This window comes from Vicia villosa, linkage group LG6, assembly GCF_029867415.1.
Source record: "Vicia villosa cultivar HV-30 ecotype Madison, WI linkage group LG6, Vvil1.0, whole genome shotgun sequence".
In the NCBI taxonomy this organism is placed as follows: Eukaryota; Viridiplantae; Streptophyta; class Magnoliopsida; order Fabales; family Fabaceae; genus Vicia; species Vicia villosa.
This window is the reverse complement of record NC_081185.1, coordinates 148,186,940-148,211,380: the sequence shown is the minus strand read 5'-3', so window position 1 is coordinate 148,211,380 and position 24,441 is coordinate 148,186,940. Positions and strand designations below refer to the sequence as shown.

General features: G+C 34.5%; 3 protein-coding genes across 3 annotated transcripts; 2 read left to right on the top strand and 1 right to left on the bottom strand.

Moving 5' to 3' along the window:
- Positions 1–1,972: 1,972 nt before the first annotated feature.
- Positions 1,973–7,609, top strand: LOC131610425 (DNA replication licensing factor MCM7). Its single transcript, XM_058882370.1, has 15 exons — positions 1,973–2,108; positions 2,203–2,270; positions 2,377–2,436; positions 2,532–2,755; positions 2,905–3,082; positions 3,609–3,731; positions 3,852–3,941; positions 4,133–4,275; positions 4,518–4,695; positions 4,958–5,149; positions 5,393–5,565; positions 5,654–5,857; positions 6,049–6,214; positions 6,515–6,736; positions 7,229–7,609. The coding sequence occupies exons 1-15, from the start codon at positions 2,072–2,074 to the stop codon at positions 7,331–7,333; spliced, it is 2,163 nt and encodes a 720-aa protein (XP_058738353.1). The 5' UTR covers positions 1,973–2,071; the 3' UTR covers positions 7,334–7,609.
- Positions 7,610–13,985: 6,376 nt separating this feature from the next.
- LOC131610422 (DNA mismatch repair protein MSH6) lies at positions 13,986–21,982 on the top strand. The gene is made up of 21 exons (XM_058882368.1): positions 13,986–15,052; positions 15,477–15,582; positions 15,790–15,892; positions 15,972–16,025; positions 16,119–16,193; positions 16,301–16,369; positions 16,485–16,568; positions 16,756–16,950; positions 17,283–17,785; positions 17,871–18,000; positions 18,481–18,572; positions 18,676–18,854; positions 18,936–19,138; positions 19,223–19,324; positions 19,509–19,671; positions 19,913–20,202; positions 20,364–20,501; positions 20,706–20,785; positions 20,900–20,999; positions 21,252–21,381; positions 21,677–21,982. Exons 1-21 carry the CDS (start codon positions 14,146–14,148, stop codon positions 21,919–21,921), a joined length of 3,948 nt encoding a protein of 1,315 aa, XP_058738351.1. The 5' UTR covers positions 13,986–14,145; the 3' UTR covers positions 21,922–21,982.
- Positions 21,983–22,119: 137 nt separating this feature from the next.
- Positions 22,120–24,169, bottom strand: LOC131610424 (uncharacterized). Its single transcript, XM_058882369.1, has 6 exons — positions 23,902–24,169; positions 23,717–23,788; positions 23,135–23,202; positions 22,795–22,921; positions 22,523–22,603; positions 22,120–22,415 (listed from the first exon to the last, which is right to left on the bottom strand). The coding sequence occupies exons 1-6, from the start codon at positions 24,034–24,036 to the stop codon at positions 22,242–22,244; spliced, it is 657 nt and encodes a 218-aa protein (XP_058738352.1). The 5' UTR covers positions 24,037–24,169; the 3' UTR covers positions 22,120–22,241.
- Between the last annotated feature and the right edge of the window lie 272 nt (positions 24,170–24,441).

Genomic DNA, 24,441 nt, shown 5'->3' with positions numbered 1-24,441 from the left:
AAATACGCATTTTAAAAAAATTATAATTTATGCGAGTATGAACAAAAGTGGGGCGGAGAAACTCGTTCGTCGCTGAGGACGTGGGACAAATTATTAGCCCCAATCAAATTTGGGGCGGGGAGGGGCTGAATATGCTTAAACGCGCCTCCGCCCCGTTGTCATATCTAAAGAAAAATAATCGCAAATGCTCTTAATCATTAATTTATCATTAAAAATTCCGAAGTATATATATATATATATATATATATATATATATATATATATATATATATATATATATATATATATATATATGGTTTTGGGCTAAACATAAAATTTTCCGCAAAATTTTTTATATATTTATTTTACTTAAATAAAAAATTAGCTTTTCTCTCTACAAATCAAATTACTTTAGAAAAAATGTAAAAATTTATATAAAAAACAAATTAATATTAAAATTCAATTATTTCTCCGTTATATATTTTACCATCACTTCATAACTATATGAAAAGTGATAAAAAGAGTATCATGTTTTAAAAAATAAACACCTTTTTATAAATTATAGGTTTTTATTTACAAAATTGAATATTTTATAAAAAAATTCAATTTTTTTTGTTATAAAAAGGGCTCCAGACCCAGGATAACAAACAAATTACTCAATCACCATCCTAAAGTATGAGACACCTTGAAAATCATCATCCAAAAGACTAATTAAACAATCGAGCGTTAAATTGTAGCACACAATACCATGACCTATATTACAACAAAGACTCAGAAGCACATCAACACATTTGTTCACCTTTTTAAAAGAATGAGACACACTAACTTCTTCATGTTTCTCCATTAGTTTTTTTATCTTAAAGATAATCGCCAAGTTCTCTCTAGCTCTTGAATTACCTTTGACAATAGCCAGAACCACGAATGTAGAATTCATGTTGACTTATACCTTTCGAAATTCGAGAGACAAACTAAGCACGAGGCTTTCAAACTGATTGTACCTGATCAGACTGGACCGTCCGGGTCTGTAACTGTGATCTTTTGTGAACCGGGGGGTGTACCTGCAAGGTATGCTGATGCTAAAGTAAGAATACGAGTAAGGAGAGCAAGTACAGAGATTCAGCATGTGAGTGAATAATATTAAATCCCCAACCCTCTAGTAAAAGAGGGTATTTATAGCCCATAGCTGGGTTAAGATTTCCTAATTGGGTTGAATTTATTAAAGACCTAAGTAGTAGGAAACTGCCACGATCCTACGTGATAGGGCTGAGTCAACAAATGACTCGTACCATGGATGAGTATAACGTAGGGTTCAGAAGGAGCTGACTAAATTCTATGCTAGTGGGTTTGACCATGTGCTCTTCGTGTAGCACGTAGGTTGAAGCCATAACAGTTAGGAAGGAGTAGGATGACAATTGGGCTTTGAGTGCGGTTTGGACCTGCTCGTCTACGGGCTGAGGATTGGGCCTGCTCGACGCAGTCCAAAATACAAATAAATCCCACAATTCAACCATAAAGACATTACAATGACCCAAATATTTAGAGAAACCTCCCAACCACCTACCATTCTCATCTCTTATCACTCTCCGACAACCATCTACCAAATTGTTTTTACAAGCCCCATCAATACTCAACTTAACCCAATTATTATTTGAAGGAGTTTGAACAATTTTAATCTTAAAAATATTTGTTAAAAAACTATTTTTAACATCGAAATGAAAAGTTAATCATAGTAATTTTCTAAAATATATTTTTTACATATCTTCAAATAAAAAAAAACAGTAATTATAACATTAAAAATAATTAGCTTCAGATTTTTTATAAAGTAAAATTATTTTCTTAATCTAAACAAAGTTATCCTAAAAATCACAATTATTCGTAATCTAACGGTTTTTTTCCATAGCGGAACACCCTGGAACCACACAGGATTCCACACATTAGATCGTAGCATACATTTTCCCGCCAAAAAGTTCCCTCTTTCTCTTATAGTTTCGCGCCCAATCCAACTCTCATACACTACTCACTACCACCGTTCCGCCACAACCTCTCTCTCTCTCTCTCTCTCCTCGTGTTTTCGTCTCCGAGAAGTTCAACAATGAACACCAAAGGTGTCGATTTCGCCTCAGACAAAGGTAAACCTAAATCCTCTTATCGCATCCCTTTCAATTTTTTCTTCATGTTCGTTTTTGGTTGAATTTAACCTAAATCCTCTTTTTTATCATTCAGTTCTAGCGAGTAGGTTTCTTTCCGAATTCGCAGACGCTAATGGCGAAGCCAAGTACCTCAACATCCTGGTTAGTTAGTTAGTTAGTTAGTTAATTATTCATTTCGATTCATCTAATCTAAACCCACTGTTAACCCTAATTCGTGTCTCTCTTTTGATTTTCATTTTCGTTTCAGCAAGATGTTGCGAACCACAAAGCTCGATCTGTTGAGATTGATCTCGACGACTTAATGAACGTTAGTTTTATTGACATTTTCACTGTATTGTAATTGTTAGTTTCTAAGGTTTAGTTATAGTTGGTGATTTTAAGTGATGTGTTTGTTGTTTTCAGTATAAGGATCTAGATGAGGATTTTTTGACGCGAGTTACTGAGAATACGAGAAGATATGTAGGGATTTTTGCTGATGCGATTGACGAGCTCATGCCGGAGCCTACTGAGACGTTTGTGGATGATGATCATGATATTTTGATGACTCAGAGATCTGATGAAGGAACTGAAGGTGCTGATGGTTCTGACCCGCACCAGAAGATGCCTCCTGAAATTAAGCGCTTCTTGTAAGACTCCATTTTATGGCGTGTTTAATTTCTAGGGTTTTGTAAAAATATATGATTCTGTGCTAATTTGTGTTACATGTTACTAGGCTTGGTTTTTGGCCTTGGCTTTTATATGCAAGACTCTGATATATTTGTGGGTTGTTTTGCAGTGAAGTTTATATTAAAGCATCTTCGAAAGGACGACCATTTACAATTAGGGAGGTGAAGGCTTCAAACATTGGCCAGCTTGTGAGATTAGCTGGAATAGTTACAAGATGCTCTGATGTCAAACCATTGATGCAGGTTGCTGTGTACACCTGTGAGGATTGTGGCTTTGAAATTTACCAGGTAGTTGATTAGAGTATTGCAAGAACTACTTTGATTAGATAGGCTTTGAAATTTACCAGGTAGTTGATTAGAGTATTGCAAGAACTGCTTTGATTAGATAGGCTTTGAACTTTACCAGGTAGTTGATTGGCGATAGAATTAGAGTTTGGGCTAACTCATTTTTATTAAACCGGCTTGTAAGGTTGGGGTGCCACTCTATATAAACCCTTTGTGGGTTCTATCTTTAACTAGTGTTGGACTTGTTTTTTTTTTCCAATATATGAAGGTGTATCCTTCTTTTATTAGGATTTGAATACCAGGATATTAATGAGTTATGTTTTAAGTATTACTACTAAAATTGGTTTGTAACTATGATTAATTCTTGCTAGATTTTTGGGATGGATTTTTCTCTTTGTTGTGGGGTATGGCTAGCCAAACCCACTTAGTGAGATAAGACTTTGTTGCTATCATTGTTGTTGGGTTTGGGGTAAAGCTATGCTTGTTTTTAGTTTTTTTAACTTGAATGTTTTCTCTGCACTCTATACAGGAAGTAACAGCTAGAATATTCATGCCTTTGTTTGAGTGTCCATCAAGGCGCTGTGTCACGAACAAGAGCAAGGGTAATGTCATCCTTCAACTGAGAGCATCAAAGTTTTTGAGATTTCAAGAGGTTTGTACTACACCTTGATCCATCAAATTCTGATACATTCTTGATCACTTTATTTTTCATGTTCTGCATCTTTACTTATTAACTTTGGAATAAGGAATTTTTAAAACGGTTAAATTGCAGGCCAAAATTCAAGAATTAGCTGAACATGTTCCAAAGGGTCATATTCCACGAACAATGACTGTTCATCTTAGGGGAGAACTCACTAGAAAGGTTTGTTATTTCCTTTTAATGGCATTGAACTAACATTACCATGTCAATTGTTATCAAGTACCTAAAATTATGTTGATACACACAAGTGCACTAATCATGATTAATAATTACAGTGACTTGGTGTACATATTGAAGTTTAACTGGCTATATTTCTGCTACTGTTTATTAACTTACTCATTGTGTATAATCAGGTAGCTCCTGGTGATGTAGTTGAACTATCTGGAATTTTTCTTCCTATACCTTATGTTGGTTTTAGAGCAATGCGTGCTGGCCTAGTTGCTGACACATACTTAGAGGCCATGTCCGTGTCTCATTTTAAGAAAAAATATGAAGAGTAAGTTGCTTTTTGCAAATCTTTTATTTATAATAACTGGCTCCTTTATTTTTCCCCCACTTCCAATACAGCAGTTCTTCTTGGACTTTTTATTCCATTTTCTGCTTGGATTGGTGTCCACTGGGATTTTGTCCTGACTTGTTTGTGCACAATGAAGTTTACACCTATTAGTTAATCTTATTACAGTAGTTTGGGGGAATGTAGTTACATGGCTGCTTCCTAATAATTTAATTATGTCATAGATATGAGCTTAGAGGAGATGAAGAAGAGCAGATTAAACGTTTAGCAGAAGACGGTGATATCTATGATAAGTTGTCGAGGTCACTAGCTCCTGAAATTTTTGGACATGAAGATATAAAGAAAGCACTGCTGCTGCTTCTTGTTGGTGCACCCCATCGGCAATTGAAAGATGGAATGAAGGTAATTAACTTCATATTATTTGATGCACACATGTTTAATGGAACTTAAGATTTACATAAAATTAATCATGTTGAAGTAGTAGGAATAAAGACATGATATCGTTTATATAACTGCAATGATATTAGTGATTTGTATGAAATTTGTTTTATCCCCTCCCTCAAACTTTATGTTGTTAAGGCTGTTGTGTGTTTGATATAATTTATTTTGTCTGTTAGAGTACACAACTAAATGACTAAATATTATAAAATTCATTTAATTGCAGATTAGAGGAGATCTACATATATGTTTGATGGGGGATCCTGGTGTTGCCAAGAGTCAGCTTCTTAAACACATAATCAATGTAGCACCCAGGGGTGTATACACCACTGGAAAAGGAAGTAGTGGAGTTGGACTAACTGCTGCTGTTCAGAAAGATCCAGTGACAAATGAGATGGTTTTGGAGGGCGGGGCATTGGTAATCTTGTTGTATTTAAGTCTAGTAATTCTGTCAATCCATTTTGCACTTATACTATAGGTTGACAATCTAGAAAAATGAGCTAAAACACATTATATGCTGCCAGCACTTGCTAATTGAAGATAGAAAACAAGTCATGCATCAAATTACTATTTTAGCTTCTAATTCAATACAATCTGTGTCTTTTAAACTAGTAGTTTCCAGTTATATATGGAGATAATGATGGAACATTCTGAATTTCAGGTGCTATCAGATATGGGCATATGCGCCATTGATGAATTTGACAAGATGGATGAATCGGATCGTACATCTATACATGAAGTTATGGAACAACAGACTGTTAGCATTGCCAAGGCTGGAATCACTACATCACTGAATGCAAGGACTGCTGTCCTTGCTGCAGCTAACCCGGCATGGTATTATTTCTTTACACCTTGTTGATATGATACATGATGTGTGCATTTTGTGCTTCCAAATCTAATTTCACCCATTTTAACTATGAAGGGGAAGATATGATCTAAGAAGAACTCCTGCTGAAAATATTAATCTTCCACCTGCCCTCCTATCAAGGTTTGATTTACTGTGGTTGATTCTAGATCGAGCTGACATGGATAACGATCTTGAAATGGCAAGGCATGTTGTCTATGTTCACCAAAACAAAGAGTCCCCTGCACTAGGATTCACTCCTCTTGAACCATCTGTTCTACGGTAAGAATAGAATATGAATTGTGCTAATTGCTAAGTGTTTTTCATTTTACCCAACATAATTAGAGTTTACTGCAAATATATTGCTGATTATATTGCATGTTATTCTGCGTGCTCATATAATTTCAGAGTGTCAATATTGTCATATCCTAGATAGAAATTATAACAAATTAAATTGTGTTTCTTTCATCTAGTGCATACATATCAACTGCTAGAAGATTGTCTCCTACTGTCCCAAGGGAACTGGAAGAGTATATTGCCAGTGCTTACTCTAGCATTCGTCAAGAAGAAGCTAAATCCACCACTCCACATTCCTATACAACTGTCAGAACATTGCTCAGCATTCTCCGCATATCAGCCGTAAGTGTTTATTTTATTTTTCTTTTATCTTACCTGTTTAGATAGGATTGCATTGACTTTTCTTTGAGATTAGAACTTATCTGCTTACATCTGCAGTTCATTATTACATCATTTAAAGTGTATTGTTTAAATTTAAAACTGAGTAGGCTTTGGTTAATATGTTTGACTTTAAAGGAGTATTTTGTTAATAGTTTGGTGGCCTTGTTTTATTAAGTCCACAGCATGAAGCTCTAAGCATCTAAATATGATTTCTTATATTGTCTACAATCAATTAAAGTTCCACTTGTAATTTCTTAACAGGCCCTAGCAAGGCTCCGATTTGCTGAAACTGTTGCTCAGAGTGATGTGGATGAGGCATTGAGGTTAATGCAGATGTCAAAATTCTCTTTGTACTCTGATGACCGTCAAAGATCAGGTCTGGATGCTATATCTGATATTTATTCTATACTCCGTGATGAAGCCGCTAGAAGTCACAAAATGGACGTCAACTATCGTGATGCATTGAATTGGATATCTCGAAAGGTGAGTTCATTCTTTATTCTGCTTGAAGTTTAACTGTATCCCTGTAGTGTTGTAGAAAATGATTGCTACTTCAGACTTGATGGGTTGGACTCAATTTGACTATTTAATAGTACAATATTCAACAGTAATCAAAGAACCTTAAGTTTGTTAGTATTGGCCAATTATTGCTAGACTTCATTAAAACTCTCGGTGACATTTTTTAGGCTGCCTTTAGTTGAGTGATCATAATTCCTAATTTTTAGACTCTGATTATATCTGTATGGAACTAATTCCTCACAATGCAATACCTAGCATTTTTTTTCCTTTGGAATCTTCTATTTTGTTTCAGAAATTTATGTCAAATTTTCTATTTGCCAAACAAAGCCCTTTTTAAAATAACTAAATATTTTTCAATTTATTTTTTAACAACATAACCGATCAAATTATTCTAATAGTAAAGATGTTTCATTTTTGCCCAAATAAATTCTCACCACAGTTCTGCTTTTGGAACAGGGGTACAGCGAAGCCCAGTTGAAAGAGTGTTTAGAGGAGTATGCAGCATTGAATGTATGGCAGATACATCCTCAAACCTTTGATATAAAATTTATTGATGCTTGACGTGTCCTCAACGAAATTAGACAAACCTTTGTGACAATCTGGCTACCACAAACTGGACAAGTCATGACAGTGCTGGTCGACGATAGGAAAATTGTATTAGTAACTTCTTTTCTCTTGTGGATTCTTTGTATTGTTAATTAGAATGTAGAACCGTTTATCAATTATTTCTTGAGGCCGCATACTTAACTTATTTATGCTACCTACCAGATAGAACTTCAAATTTGTAGCGCTGGGTTTCTTAACGGTTAAATCTTTAAGCACTTACATTTGAAGACTTGGAGACAAGTGTTGTGTGTTTGGATTCAAAGAAAAGACAGTTAGTATAAAACAATTAACTGTAAAACAAGTTCAAAAAAGGTGTTTGCTGTGTAAATCCTTTCTCATAATCTGATAAGAGAAGGGGTAAATCCTAAAATCATAGCACTTTTTTGAAAGAATATTATGGCAACTATTAGTGCATTGAGTTATTGCATTCTTTAATTTATGTGCAGAAATCAATAGTCATTTTGAAACAAATGGAATATTAGATTTGTAACAAAAATTATACGGAGTATATCTTTCCAATGATGTCATTCTTCTCTTTGATTGGAATTTAGGCTTCATATTTTATGAGCAACTATCCATTGGCTGACATCCATGTACATATAACCACCGTTGTCCTCTAATTTAATTTCAATTATTAATATTTGCTACTAGACCGATATTGGATAAATGAATATATGTAATTTTAAGATTCCATGTTGCTTTTTGTATGTTTTTGTATCATTTTCAATTTATAAATTTTAGAGATTCTTAAGAAATGTGGTTTGACAAGATTAGACAATTGGAACGTGAAAATAAATGGTGGGTGTTTAAGATTAGACAACTGGAATGTGGTAATAAATAGTGGGCGGTCCGATAGCACCGATAGCAGAAATTATAATAGGTGGCTCACCAGACCTTAAACGAGACTCTGATACCATGTTAAAAAATGTTATTTGGCTAGTAGAGTGATGATTGTACCTACTTATAGGCACATGTTCAAGTCATATATTGTCTGATTTGAAACTCTTAACTAAGATTAGTGAAATTATTATTAAGTGGCATGACTTATGTTTCATCCAATTAAGTGTTATTATTATCAAGTGGTAAGAGATTACATCCAATTAAGGCTATGTTTGGGAGTTTGACGGGGAGGGCTTAGAAAAATAGGAAGAATTGGATGAAAATGATAAAAAGATTTTGGGTTGGAGGGTTTGAGTTTATTCATAACACTAAAAACCCCAATAAAACGGGAGAACTAAAAAATTGTATTGAAGGAGGATTTTGAAGGGTCTACATAAATTTTCCAAATATCTTTTAGGTTGTTATAGTATTTTGAAAATTAAAAATTTAGTAATAATAATGACTCTTTTAACAAAATCATTTTTTCAAAAAATGTCAAATATTTTCCTATATTTTTTAAAAATTTCATTTTTAAAAGTCTTCCCCCCCCCCCCCCCTCCAAACTCCCAAACATAGCCTAAGTGTTATTATTATTAAGTGGTATGACCTATGTTTCATCCAATTTAAGTGTTGAAATGTATACAATTTAATTTAATTGTGTTATATTTTTTTTTATTGTTATTTTATGCACAACACGTGAACTCAACTCAACTCAAATTTAAGTGTTGAAAATGTGTGTAATTTTATTGAATTGTGTTATAATTTTTTATTGATATTTTGTGCACAACACGTGAACTCAACTCGTAAATGATCGAGTTGGTACAGTTCGATTTTGATAATGAAGTTATAGGTTGAACAAGGAACCCAATCCATTGAAATTTGAACGTGTTGCGCGATGAGTTAGGCTAAACACAATCTAACCCAACCAGTGTAAATCCTATAAGAAGAACAACTTTTTTATCCCTTTTCCTTTACAACTCCTAAGATCTCTCCTTGCCATTCTATCTAATCCTAAAAAAAGTCAGAATATTTTCAATAATCTCAAACATGAATAGACCTTTAATGGATTAAAGATACTTCTCTTATCAAATTTGGTCTTAACTAAACCAACGTCATACATTGCGTTAACTCTTTACTATCCATAAAATATGCCATTAGCTCGACGCTCGTAGAAGAAAGAAAGTACAATATACAATGTACTTTGTGAGTAAAATGTTAAAACAAGCAAATGCACAATCTCAAAAACTAGAAATTTGATATTTTTTCCTGGATATTGTCGGCTCTAAGACTTATACATTACTTTCACTAATACCTAGTAGTCATTAAGACTAATCTATCCATCAAGAAAATCATGCAAAATCTCATTTTATTTCGAAAAAAAACATGGTAACACTTACAATATAACTCTCCTAGTTCTAAATCGATTTGAGCCAAGAGAATCAATCAAACTTTGGGACTTGGTAAATTTTTTGGTTTAGATGACACATCTATGTAACATCAACATTAGGACCATCTTCGTTTATGATTCATCCAATGTCAGTGGAAGCGATGCATGAAATATCCTTGAAGAACTTAGAGGCATCAACGTACATTATGTCCCATAGTTTAATTTCAAAAGTAATAATGAGGCAAGAGATGAAACCCTGATAAAAGATTTGCAATTATCTTGGAAATGAGGATTTCACACCTCTAAGTCAACATTGACTAAAAACTAGTTGTTAATATGGTTAGAGGAATGCATTGAGTAAGAAAAATGTAAACCTTCATTGGATATTTTAATAAGGTCAAATAACTTATGTGTAAGTTCACGAGGGTTACAATCACCCACATGTCCCAAGTGAAAATACCAAAGTTGTCGAGTTGGCAAAGTTGACTAACATGAAAGCATTTGCACAACCCATATCCATGACATTTAAAAATCGACTGACACTAAGTGTTTACAAGGCCATGGTGTATATAGTGAGTGTCAACTCGACAAAGATCAGGAAACTAAGATAATATCTCTCCAATAAAATATTTCTTAACAACGATAAAAAAACATAAATTTCAACGAGTTGTAGTATGTTAAACCATTAAAGCTAACAAACTATATGCATTAGTGATAAAGCCTTCAACGAGTTCGATATGCTTCTCTTATCGTCTTGGGTCTTGACCAGACCAACATCATCCATCACCTCAGGTCTTAACCAAACAAACATCATGCGTTGAATTAATTTTTTACTTAGCATCCAAAAATATGTCATCAGTTTGATGCTTGTAGAAGAAATAAATTAAAAGATGCAATGTACTATGTGAGTACAATTTTATAACAAGCTGATGGATAATCCCAAAAACTAGAAAATTGGATTTTCCATGGTCTTGTTAGCTCAGAGACGCAACACTAAATTCATTAATACCCCAATGTCGTTAAGATTGATTTATCCATAAACAAAATCATGCAAACACTTTGTCTTTTTGAAAAAATGTTTACACATTCAATAAGACTCTCCTAGTTTTAAATCGGTTTAGCCAAGAGAATTTATCAAGTCCCATGACTTGGAAATTTCCTGGTTCATATGACACATCCACCCGACACCAACATCAAGACCATCTTTATATATGATTCATCCAATATTAGTGGAAACAAGCAAGAAATGTCCTTGAAGAACTTCAAGGCCTCAACATACATCAAATTCAACTATTTAATTTCAAAAGTATAAATAATATGGCAAAGTACAAATCCATGATAAAAGAAGTACATTCAATTCAATATTGACTCTACTATTTGAGGCCTTGGATTAAATTTCTACTTTTCAAAAGTAAATCCATAAAAGAAGTGCATTCAAATTGAATTTCTCACCTCCAAGTCAATATTGATTCTAAACTAATTGTAAATCAGGTCAGAGGAAGGCATGCAGCAAAAAAAAAAAGCATTCATTGGATATTTTAATAAGGTCAAATAACTTATGTGTAAAGTCACCGAGGTTACTATCAACCACATGCGTGAGAACACTGAAGATGATGAGTTGGCACAGTTGGCTAGCATAAAAGCATTTGGACAACATAGATCCATGGTATTTCAACTTTAATAAACACCTAATGTTTACAAAGCCGGGGGTATATGCAGTCCCATACCTGCACAACCTCAGGATCCCTCTCATTCTAATGTAAATTCGGCGACCAGTCCTCACCCTTTTTCAGTTTGCGGAGTGTCTCATTGTCATGTCTCGTGCACCGACATCCACTCTCCTCCCTTGTTGGCCTCAGGTGTTACATGCCCACCAACTTCCGTTCGTCCTCGAACCACATCGTACTAGGAAATGTCTGCTTTGATACCATTTGTAACGCCCCAAATTGCTTTTAGGATTACCATTGACCCCACAAACCAACATGAGTCTTTTCAGCGTGCGTTTGTCCTCATTCACACACATTCCAAAAAACTTCCTAGAAGGTCACCCATCCAAATAGTACTCCAAGTCAAGCACACTTAACTATGAAGTTCTTATATGTTAGGTACCAAAAAGAATATGCATCTTGTTCGTACAAGTAGTACCAATCAATCCTTATAAGCCTTCCTTCAACCATGCATTCCTGTATCTGCATAACCATAAATCCCTCTCATTCCGATGTGAATTCGGCGATCACTCATCGCCCTCTTTAGTCTTTGGAATGTCTCACTGTCATACCTCGTGCACCGACAACCACTCCCCGCCCCCGTTCACCATCCATATTTTTTTTGGAAAAATAGTAACACATTCAATAGAACTCTACTAGTTCCAAATCAATTCAATCTAAGATAATTAATCTAGCCCCAATACTTGCAAATTTTCTTGTTTGATGATGCATCCATTTGAAACCAACATCAGGACCATCTTCGTATATAACTAGGATGACTTAACTTATATACATCATACCCCACATTTGAATTTCCAAAGTAACAATAATTAGGATAGTACAAAAATTTAATAAAAGATATACAATTATCTTAAGAAATGTGAGTTTCACATTTGCGTCAATATTGAATCAAAACTAGTTATCATATATCAATCAGGTGAGAGAATGATATCAAGAAAAAAGAGAAAACAATCCTTGAATATTTTAATACAGTCAAGTAACTTATGTGTAAGTTCACGAGGGTTACAATCAACCACGTGTCCGAAAGTAAGAACACCAATGTTGACAAGTTGGGAAAATTGGCTAGTTTGTAAACATTTTGACACACTTATCCATGGTATTTAAAACACAGCAAACAAGTATTTACAAGTTCATAATGTATGCATTGAGTGTCGACTAAGGTGCATGATCAAAGAATCACACAAACCGCGAGATACTTAAAGGTTTGAAAGAAAGCCTAAAACTCATAAATGGTAGAAACAAAAGATGAATAATTTAAAAATCGATGATGATAAGAGTGGTAGAATTGCAAGATAAAAAGTAACAAAACCCAATAAGGGAAACACTTCATCAACAAATAATATAGACCCCTATTCATTCATTGTGATCATTACAACACACACAAATTCAAGGGATCTAACGATCCTGGGCGGGCTTTAAAGAGTAGTAGTCATATTGTTAGTCAAACGAGTCAACACACACGTGTTTGTGTCACGAAATAGATTACAAGCACAAGTAAACAATGATGTGACAATCCTACACACCTCACAGACTTCTATCTCATGTAGATCTGCAAAACCTCTATTTAAGAAAATTAACCACAATTCCCCACACCCCTAAATTTCACTAAATTTTTGGTAGAAATCGGGTATCCTTTACGCACAAATACTGTTGCATGCCTAGGGCTGGATTTGAACCCAAAATCTCTAGTTAAGCCAGAAGAGACCCCTTACCGTCTCACCTAAGTGGTTTTGGTTAAATTTCACTATTTTTTAAACCAACTAACTAAGGATACATTAGTTTGTGTAATGATATGATTATAAGTTGCCAAACCAAAACATATCACTAGCCATTTATCAAATAAGTCCACAACTCAAAGTATAAAACATGCCCAATAACGATGCCTCAAATTACAATATATGAGGTGTTCACCTCGACATATTAAGACGACATAACACATTTATCTACCCCAAAGTCATCTCTTTAAATTAATACACACATCAGACATATACATTTAAAAGCATTGGCGTGCTTAGACCATTTTGAGCTACATAGAGAAAGTTGAAATGAGACAAATGTTACCACTTATTTTATAGTTAGTTACAACAACAAAGTCCTTTCCAATATCAATTCTAAAAATCTTTTAAGTAAAATTAACAACTACACACAATGTAGTAGAGTTTAACCAATATATAAATAAGAGACGACTCTCCTCTTAATCATCCAACTTGCTAAATGCCTATAATGTAGTAGAGTTTAACCAATGTATAAATAAGATACAACTCCCCTCTTAATCATCCAACTTGGTAAATGTCTACTCATTACTTTGACCTCATTGTCTTTGCATACACATTTTTTCACCCGAAGAAGGAGCAAAACACTTCCCACAACATCACAATCTTTAAAAAAAATGTTAACTCTAAAATCACGTGTTATAAAACAAAACATATTCATTAGAATTATATATTTAATTATTTAAAAATTAAAAATTTTATTTTTTCAATACAAATTTTATATTTCAGGTTCTTTAACATTTCTTTTTTTTTTTAGAAATTGTAATTGATCATTGAAATTGCAAAATGTATGTTTTTTAAATAAAAAAATAAAAAGCAAAACGAACACTGACCGCTGGTAGCTGAATAAACAATCATTCATCTAGCCATAGCTCATAGGGCAGCAAATTCCTTCCCGCCATGCTCGATAAACATTTCCCGCTAATACCCACCGCATTTTAATATTACCGTTCCTTTCATCTTCTTTCACTCTCACTCACTCACTTTCTCTGCAACTCAACAATGTCTTCCTCCCGTCGTAACACCAACGGCCGATCACCTCTCGTCAATCCACAGCGTCAAATCACCGCATTCTTCACCAAAACCACTTCCCCTTCTCCTATTCTCTCCAAAACCAATCCAAAACCTAACCCTAACCCTAACCCTAGCATAAACCCTAACCCTAGTCCTTCCCTAACCACACCTTCACCTCTCAATTCCAAACCACACAAACCTCGTCTCGTTATCGGCGCTTCTCCTACACCAACAGATTCAACACCGCCTCCACATTCTCCTTTCATCGGCAAACGGATCAAGGTTTATTGGCCGTTAGATGATGCTTGGTACGAAGGTATTGTCAAATCGTTTGACAGCGTTACCTCCAAGTATCGGATTCGCTACGATGATGACGAAGAGGAATGCGTTGATCTATCCAAGGAGAAATTTGAGTGGCTTCCGCTTCCGGATCCTTCTTCGAGGAAGCTTAAACGTTTGCGTCGCGGTTCGTCTCCGATTAGGAAGATGGTGATTGAGGATATTGAGGTAGATGGAAGTCCCAAAGAGGAAACGGAAGAGCTTGATGATGACGGTGATGGTGATGATGATTCGGGAGATGAAGATTGGGGGAAGAATGCTGTATTGGAGGACGCTGGTGATGATGAGGAAGAGGATATGGAGCTGGAGGAAGAAAATGAGGTTGTTGTAGAAAGTGCTAAAGGAAAGAGTGGCGGCAAGGTTGAGCCGAAGAAGCGAAAACATGGTGAAGCATTGAAATTGGAGCCTATGAAAAAGAGTAAGAGTGGAAATGAAGTTAATAGTGTAGCTGTTAAGCTATCACCATTGGAGTCTATGAAAAAGAGCAAGAGTGGAAATGAAGTTAGCAGTGTGGCTCTTAAGCTCTCACCATTGGAGCCTGTGAAAAATTTGGAGGGTGAGCTACCAAGTTAATCCACCCCTCAATATTTGTTTTTTGAAACTCTGTTTTATGATATTAGGATATTATTTGTTTGCCTTTGTTTACACCTTTTTTTCACATGTTCCTTGTTGGTGGTGTGAGCATTAAAATTGGAAGCTTCAAATTTAGTATAGTAAATGTCATATTTTTTTATTAAATAAATTGTAAGGTTGTGTAAATGAGTTTCTAGAAGCCTCTCTCCAATGATATACAAGATTACTGAACAAATTATTAGTTATTTATAAGTTATTAGTCTTTTCATTTCGTTAATGACTGACCGCTTTCATAATGCACCTTCTCGTTCATTAGATGATGAAGATTTTACTTGCCAAATTAGTTACATATATTGATTTTTTTAAAAAAAAAATTAAGAATTTAAAACATATCTTGAATTTTGCAGTTAAAAAGACATTGGATGTTGCAGTCAATGTTGCAACTGATGATGCGGCTGAAAGGTCTGAAAGATTTGCGCACCGTGAAGCTCAGAAGTTTCGCTTTCTAAGAGAGTGAGTGCTGTTTTTAGCAATGTAGCATTTTGTTCAAGTCTCTCCCCATGCCATAATTCTCTACTTATTTATTAAAGGAATTTGTATTGCTTGCTATTTTGTATGTATGCAGTTATCTGGTGTTATTGCCTATTTCTCAAGCCTTTAATTTGCAGGTTTCTATTATAATTTTATATATGATGCACGTGTTTATGTTGTTTGGTACAGAGATCGCAGGGATGCCAAGCGAAGGCGTCCAGGAGATGAAAATTATGACCCAAGAACTCTATATTTGTCTCCAGATTTTGTGAGGAATTTGTCAGATGGCCAGGTAATTATTGGATAAGTAGTGCGATTTAACTTAATTTTTTATGTTACATGCACTTAATATGATCATTTGATGAATGCAGAAACAATGGTGGGACTTCAAGTCTAAACACATGGACAAAGTTTTGTTTTTCAAGGTTATAATTGGCTAAGTTTTGTTGGTGTCATTAGTCCATTCCTTACACGTTACAACTAAATAAACTATTTATTTCCCCCTCTTAATGGAGCAGATGGGTAAATTTTATGAGCTTTATGAAATGGATGCACATATAGGAGCAAAAGAGCTTGACTTACAATATATGAAGGTCAGTATGAGTACACTAGAGTTATGGATTTTCTTTAGAATACTAAGGTGCTGTTTTTGCTTATGCTGAACCATGCATGTTTATTGGTTTAAATGTGACTCTTTTAGGGAGATCAACCTCACTGTGGATTTCCAGAGAAAAATTTCTCAGTAAATATAGAGAAACTAGCTAGAAAGGTTTGTCAAATAAATGCCTTTTTTTCATATTTAACCTCCTACTAACCTAATTAATAAGTCCCACTAGCCAACTTCCTACTGGGCAGAAACTTACTGAATTGCTTTCGATGGGCAGGGTTATCGAGTTCTTGTTGTAGAGCAGACTGAAACACCTGAACAGCTTGAGCTTCGTCGCAAAAAGAACGGCTCTAAAGATAAGGTTTGATTACACCTCACCTAAACCAGAAAAGTTATTGTTTTATTTGTACCTTTTTTTGAATACTGTGCCTGCTGTCAATTTTAAGTAGAATTTTGTATCTTTTTTATTTTACAAATTTATTTTTCTTTCTAACCCGTGTTAGTAGAGGAACAATGATATATAATCTCGACGTTTCGATGCCTTCTAGGTTGTGAGACGGGAAATATGTGCAGTGGTTTCAAAAGGCACATTAACGGATGGGGAGTTTATGGCAACACATCCTGAAGCTGCATATTTAATGGCATTGACTGAGTGCCATGAGAACCATCCAAATGAAATTTCAGAGCGCACCTACGGTGTTTGTGTAGTTGATGTTGCCACAAGCAGAGTCATTCTTGGGCAGGTATGATTATGTATTCAAATTCTCAGGCAAAATTTCTGTAGATATAAACTCATCCATAATATTTTGGCGAGATCTCTTGATATCATCTAACTTTTGATTTTTGGCAAGTTCTGTAAATTTTAGGAGGAATAGTTTTCAAAACTTTGTTGGTAAATTAATCTGTGTTAATTGTTTAGGATTCTGTAAATTTGCTCAAATTTTCATTATTTCTTTGTTTGCTTCAATTCTTCCTCCCATTGTTTTAGAGAATATAACAATTTTTAAATATCATACTACTAAATACAGACCTAATTAATCTTCTAATTACATTTGTCATCACTTATATATGGCAGTTCAACGATGACTCAGAGTGCAGTGCCTTGTGTTCTATCTTGTCTGAGATCAGACCAGTTGAAATTGTGAAACCTGCTAAACTACTAAGCCCTGAAACAGAAAGGGTACTGCTGAAACACACCAGAAACCCTCTAGTGAATGAGTTAATTCCAACTGTGGAATTCTGGGATGCTGATAAAACTTTGGATCAATTGAAGAGAATTTATGGGCACAATAATGATGTTAGTGTTCAAGATGGTGGGTTAGATTGTCTTCCAGATGTTTTACTGGAGCTGGTAAAAACAGGACAAGACAGCAGTAGTGCACTCTCAGCACTTGGTGGTGCTATCTATTATTTGAAACAGGCTTTCCTAGATGAGCAGATTCTTAGATTTGCGCAGTATGAGTTGCTTCCATGTTCTGTTTTCGGGGGTCTTGCTTCAAAACCTTACATGGTTCTTGATGCAGTAGCCCTAGAGAATCTTGAGATATTTGAGAATAACAGAAATGGAGACTCTTCAGGGTATACTTTACTTTGGATTTATGTACACTCTTTGTTAATGGGTAATATATGTTTATATTTCACTGACACGATGATTTTTGTGTAGCACGCTCTATGCTCAATTAAACCAATGTGTTACGGCATTTGGGAAAAGACTGCTAAAGTCATGGCTTGCAAGACCGTTATGTCGTGTTGAGTCAATTAAGGAACGCCAGGAGGCCGTTGCAGGTTTGAAGGTACATTCCCCAACCATGCATTTTGTTTTTGACTCTGATATCCTTTAAGAAACAGTGAATCCGCTAGGGGCCCTTTTGCTATTTACACTAGGTAAACCAAGCAGGGATCCAAAACTTTTAGATTTTTTTTCATGTCAGCTAAACTAATTTGTTCTATTCGGCTTTTTCTTTCTTTTTAATTTGTCCCACTATTGCATGCTCTTGTTTAAAACTTTTTGCACCTCTTTTTGGACTTGTAGATTCCTATCAGTTTGTTTGGTTTGTTGCGTCCAGCAATACAATATGGAGCATTTTAAGCTTGTCTAGGAAATCTTATGCTTTTCTGTCTGTTTTGCTTTCAAACTAATGTAGATAGAAGAGTTATCTGTAATATACAGTTTCAACATGTGCTAACATACTTGGCTAGACTGAACTTATCATATTCATCAGATACTAAATCAATGCATTTTGTCAATCATTAATATATGATTTACTTTTAAGGGAGTGAATCTACCTCATGCGCTAGAATTTCGAAAAGCATTATCAAAGCTACCTGACATGGAGCGGTTGCTTGCACGGGTGTTATCTTCAAGGTAAAATATATTTGTGCAACTGCTATGTGTGATATTATTTACAGAAATAGGGATTGACATTGTCTTCTAAAATATTTATGCTCCTTGATTTTCATGAATGCAGTGATGCTAGTGGAAGGAATGCTAATAAAGTGGTTCTGTATGAGGATTCAGCAAAGAAACAATTGCAAGAGTTTATTTCAGCTCTGCGCGGTCTTGAACTAATGGCACAAGCTTGCTTGGCACTCGGTGGCATTTTAAATGATGTCGAATCTAGACAACTTAGTTATCTTTTAACACCTGGTAAAATTATCGCCATAAATAAATATAATGTGAAACAACTCTGCAGCTATTGCTTGATTCATTGAGTATTGTGAACTGTAGGCAAAGGTCTTCCTGATGTCAGCATGGATCTGAATCATTTCAAAGGTGCTTTTGATTGGGTGGAAGCCAATAGCTCCGGCCGTATAATACCTCATGATGGAGCTGACATAGAGTATGATTCAGCTTCTAAGGCAGTTAGAGAGATTGAGTCCAGTTTATTAAAGCATCTCAAGGAACAAAAGGAATTACTTGGATGCACATCAGTAAGACATACCTAGAATGACAATACTTCGGTCTTATTATAGCACATAAATCAGTTTTTGAATGTTCTTATTTGTCTGTGACAGATCTCTTATGTCGATGTTGGAAAGGACACATACCTATTGGAAGTGCCTGAAAATTTGTCTCAGAATATTCCTCATGATTATGAGCTGCGTTCATCCAAGAAAGTAAGAAGGCCATGCTCTGAAAATTGTTTGAATAGAATGCAAGAATATATTATTATTTATGTTGCTAGTGATTAAAAGTATAATCCATGTGAACATGTTGGTTGGCTCTTCATAAATTATAGCCAACACTTGTGACTGTAAGCATAAGGGAATTTGTTTCTTTTTCTTAATCTCGCATTTGCAGGGTTTCTCTAGGTATTGGACTCCAGATATTAAAGTATTTTTGAAAGAGCTCTCCCATGCTGAATCTGAAAGGGAGACCTTATTGAAAAGTACATTTCAGAGACTGATTGAGCGTTTTTGTGAACATCATACTCAGTGGAAGCAGCTGGTGCATGCAACTGCTGGTATGAGCGAACCTTTTTTTGAAGCACATGCTTCCCTGTTTTCAGCTTTGTATGATGCTGGTTGTTAAAACCTATATTTCTTCAGCTGAAACTAAGTTCTCCTCCCCCCTACCTTGATTCTGTTCTTACCTTTTCTTTTAAGTTTTAAAATGATGAAATTTTATGTTTTTTTTTTAGATAGAAAATTGAAGTTTTATTCTTTTACATGGCTTAAACTAGATGTTGCATTTACAAATTGCAGAATTGGATGTTTTGATCAATTTAGCCATTGTCAGTGATTACTATGAAGGACCAACATGCAGACCAAATTTTGTTGGGACGTCATGTACAAATGACGCGCCATACATCTATGCTAAAGGGCTTGGACACCCAGTTCTTAGGAGTGATTCCCTAGGAAAAGGTGCCTTTGTACCTAATGACATAACCATTGGTGGTCCAGATCAGGCCTCCTTTATTCTTCTTACTGGTCCTAACATGGGTGGGAAGTCAACTCTTCTTCGGCAAGTTTGCATGGCTGTGATTTTGGCCCAGGTAATTTTTTTTTTGTCAACTTACTTTTTGCATTTGATATTTATCCTTTGGCCTGTCGGAGAGGGAAATTATGTGGTAAGATGGAACCTCATCCCTTTGAGGCTTGTCTAGAATAAGCTTGTCTTTTCCCATTGAAGTTAGTCATTTAATTTCTTACGCAGGTAGGGGCTGATGTCCCTGCAGAAAGTTTTGAATTGTCTCCTGTGGACCGAATTTTTGTTCGGATGGGTGCCAGAGATAATATCATGGCTGGCCAAAGTACATTTTTAACTGAGCTTTCAGAAACTGCAACAATGCTGGTAAGATGGTCCTTTGAGTATCACTTTACCTTGTAGCATGTGTAACTTGATTATTCAAGCATACAACAAGACATGTTTAGAGTCTCATCTTTATTGGTTTAGGTCAATATGTTCATTTATTATATAGGCTGCTGAATACGTTCCTAAACAGCAAGTTTAAACAATTGTATTACTTGACCTGACTAATTTTTATGATGGATACAGTCATCAGCCACTCGAAACTCATTGGTGGCTCTGGATGAGCTTGGTCGTGGGACCTCAACATCTGATGGACAGGCTATTGCGTAAGTGTCTGTGGGATTGCATTTGTTTCCTAGTGGTGTCAGTATTCATGATTGATTTCGAACTACTGGCGAGTCCATCTCAGATTATGCTTTGTGTTTTAAATTTTTTGGCAGGGAATCTGTATTAGAACATCTTGTACGAAGGGTGCAGTGTCGTGGATTGTTTTCTACACACTATCATCGATTAGCTATAGATCATGACAAAGATCCCAAGGTATACCCAGTTTTTTATCCTGTATAATCATCACTCGAGTATTTAATTGCCCTTCAATGCTTGTATCTTTGAATACTTAAATATATTGATGTAAGTGACTTTCTATAAAGTATACAGTTTTGACCTATATAGATATCATATGCTATAGAAATCTTACATTCTAGTGTAGTAGTTTGTTCTACCTTTCGTTTTTGCTAGTGTTTGAGAACATAATTATAATTGGAGTTGGCTTTTCATGCATTTGTTGTTAAGGTCTGTCTTTCTCACATGGCATGCCAAGTTGGTAGTGGAAATGAAGGTTTGGACGAAGTCACCTTTCTTTACAGGTTGACTCCTGGTGCTTGCCCCAAGAGCTATGGTGTTAATGTTGCTCGATTAGCCGGTATGTTATCTTGCTGTTTTGAACTATCATAAACATTATTTCGCTTAACATCCAAAAACCGCCTGTTGCATTAATTTTTAGTTTATTGAAGCCTTGCTATATTTAAGGTTTTTTTAAAGCTTAAGCTTGGGTTGACAATCTTGCAAATTACATATCAAAATGAGTCAACGCAAGTCTTTTCCATCACTTTGGAAAATAATTTGTGTGAAATGCTAATTATGCTGATTGTTATGAATGTATTTGTTAAGAGTCCCAATTCTTAACAGTATTAAACCCTGCCTCTATTTTATTTCAGGACTACCTACTTCTGTGCTTCAGAAGGCCGCTGCTAAGTCCAAAGAATTTGAGGCTAGTTATGGAAAATACAGAAACGTGACTTCTGAAACAAACTGTTTGAATCAAAGTTGGGTCGATAAGATAATAGGAGTGGTACAAAAATTGAATAATGCTGCTACAAATTTGAGTTGTGAGGAGGCCGTTTCTGATCGTTCCCTAATGAAGCTTCAACATAAAGCAAGAAAGCTTCTACAACAATGTTAAAACTATTTCAAGATATTATATTTGAGAATCCAGAAATGGATAGAAAAATGATATGGTCATAATTTATGTTGATTTCAAACCTGTTAGGTATAGCTGGGTTGGAATTTGTATATTATGGTTTCCCAACAAATCGATCTGTTTTGTTGGTTGTAAATAGTTGCAGTGAAAGTGATGAAAGAGATTGCATACTGCAATAGGTAAGGGAAGATCTGAAGATGTATTTTGATCAGAAATCAATTGTCTATATTTATGCCAGAAAATTTTGAAATTTAACAAGCATCATCATTCATGATACTCTGATACACATTAAAGTAAATAATTTATGAATGTATTAAATTTTCTTGGTGAGTTGCATCATTTCTGTCATTTTCCTCAGGAAGGGATGTGTCATATTCAGAACCTCGATAGCACCGAATAGTATTCTGAATGGCTCCAATTGTCTTTGTAACTAAGTACATGGGTATAATAATTCCAAGAGCCTTTAGTACAATGACCTACCACAAAATTAGTTAAATAAAATACCATTAGTTCGGTTATCCACAAGCATTGATTCATTTCATATCTTACGTTTCTTTACATTTAAAAGTAAAACACTACTCACTGTAAGAGGTGTAAATGGGTAATCTTCAGCTCCACTTGTAGGCACTACAAGACAATGTCTTACCAATAACACAACTGTAAACTGCAGAAGAAAAAATCCAAGTTATTTTGATTAAGTCAATATTTGTTCAGAAAATTCCAGATGGCAATTGCAATCAACCTTAGTCAATATTGACCGTTACTTTCAATAAAATTTTGAAAATAATATGAATTTAATTAAGAATTATGTTTATTTATTTATTACTCCTATAAGAAAATGCAAATAGTGCTTACAGCTATTGCAAGTGATCGACAGTGAGTTGCACTTCTGTCAGCAGTAGAGCTGCATTCTGAATAATCACTTTCTATTACAGTTCCTTCCACCATATTTTCTCTTGCGTCTGAAGCTTCTTCCTCTACCCTGAAAATATTAAAAAGTTATTTATTATAATGTGTTACTTTGAAGGATAGGGAAGAAAATATTAAGTCAATTAATACGCAACACCAAAATTATATAATATAGTCGCTCCTTCATGTGTAGCTAAGACGTATGAATGTGAAAAGATTGATTAAATAAAATAAAATAATCAGTTCAAAGCTATTTTCAATTGAATTATTAAACGCGGTAAAGTACCTTATGGACATTGCTTCATCATTTATCTCTGACTTCTTTGGAAGAGTTGTATATCCAGGTTCATATTGCTGCAAAAACAATTATCAATTTTAGCTCAACAAATTATACACGTATCTTTTATATTTAGAAACTAAACTATTAAAACAAAAAAAAGTTATATTTTTATTTAATCTATAAACTTTATATCTAAAAAAACCCAACAAACAAATAAGCTTTATATACACATCATATACTAAAATAGATCGATTTTAATTTTAAGCTAAGGTAAGAAAAAGACAAAAACTAAATGAATAAAGAAAACAAGAAAGAAGTTTATGAACGTTTCAAAGAAGTCAAAATCAGATAGAGAAGCCCATCCAATTTACGTCATAACATAATTTCTATCGATGACAAAATACGTGTCCAAACAGATAACTCTTTCTTCCTTTATTTTTTATATTTAGAAACAAAAAATAAATTACCAATAACATTAAGTAAATAAAATAAAAATAAAAATAAATTAAAACATGTTAAAACAGAAACGTTATATGAAGGGTGCAAAAGAAGAAAGAAAACTGAATAATCTTAAATCATCATATTTACCTGGAGACATATTTCACAAATTATATTTCCTTTTTCGTTACACCATCTTTGTATACAATCTCTATGAGCAAACTGAAAAAAAAAGCACTTATTAGTTATTACTTATTAATCAAAATTAAAAAAAAAAGAGCATAAGCTATTAAGTTATAACAGTTGATTAATCAATAAACTATATGTTTTTTTACCTTAACGGTTCCGGAACAAGAACATGGTGCTTCCAAGGTTTCGGTGGTTTCGAACTCTTCTTCATGGCAAATTCTACAGCGAGAAATTCCTGAAAGTAGCTTCAAATCATCGACCAGTAACACGATTTCTTCCATGTTTTTCAAACCGTTGCAACGAATGATGTTTTTTTTTTTGTTAAAGTTTTTGCGTTTGTTTTTGAATTCTGTTTCTTGCTCTGTTTCTCTCTTTTTTGTTTTGGTTCTCTGTTTGTATGTCTTTCTCACGAACATGGACTTTATATACGAAAGAAAGAAAGCAACAAACTTTGAGTTCCGATATTGCCCTTATACGATATTTTAGGAAAATAATAAATATTTATTAATAACATCCAATTTCATATCAACCTAACCATACTCATATAATCATATTCATGTATGTATGTATAATTCTATCACAATAATAATTTATTAGTGTGCAAATTTTATAGATAAAAACCGATATTTCTAAGTTTAATATTAATATAATTTATGTGAGAATATTTAGTATTATCATTTTATTTA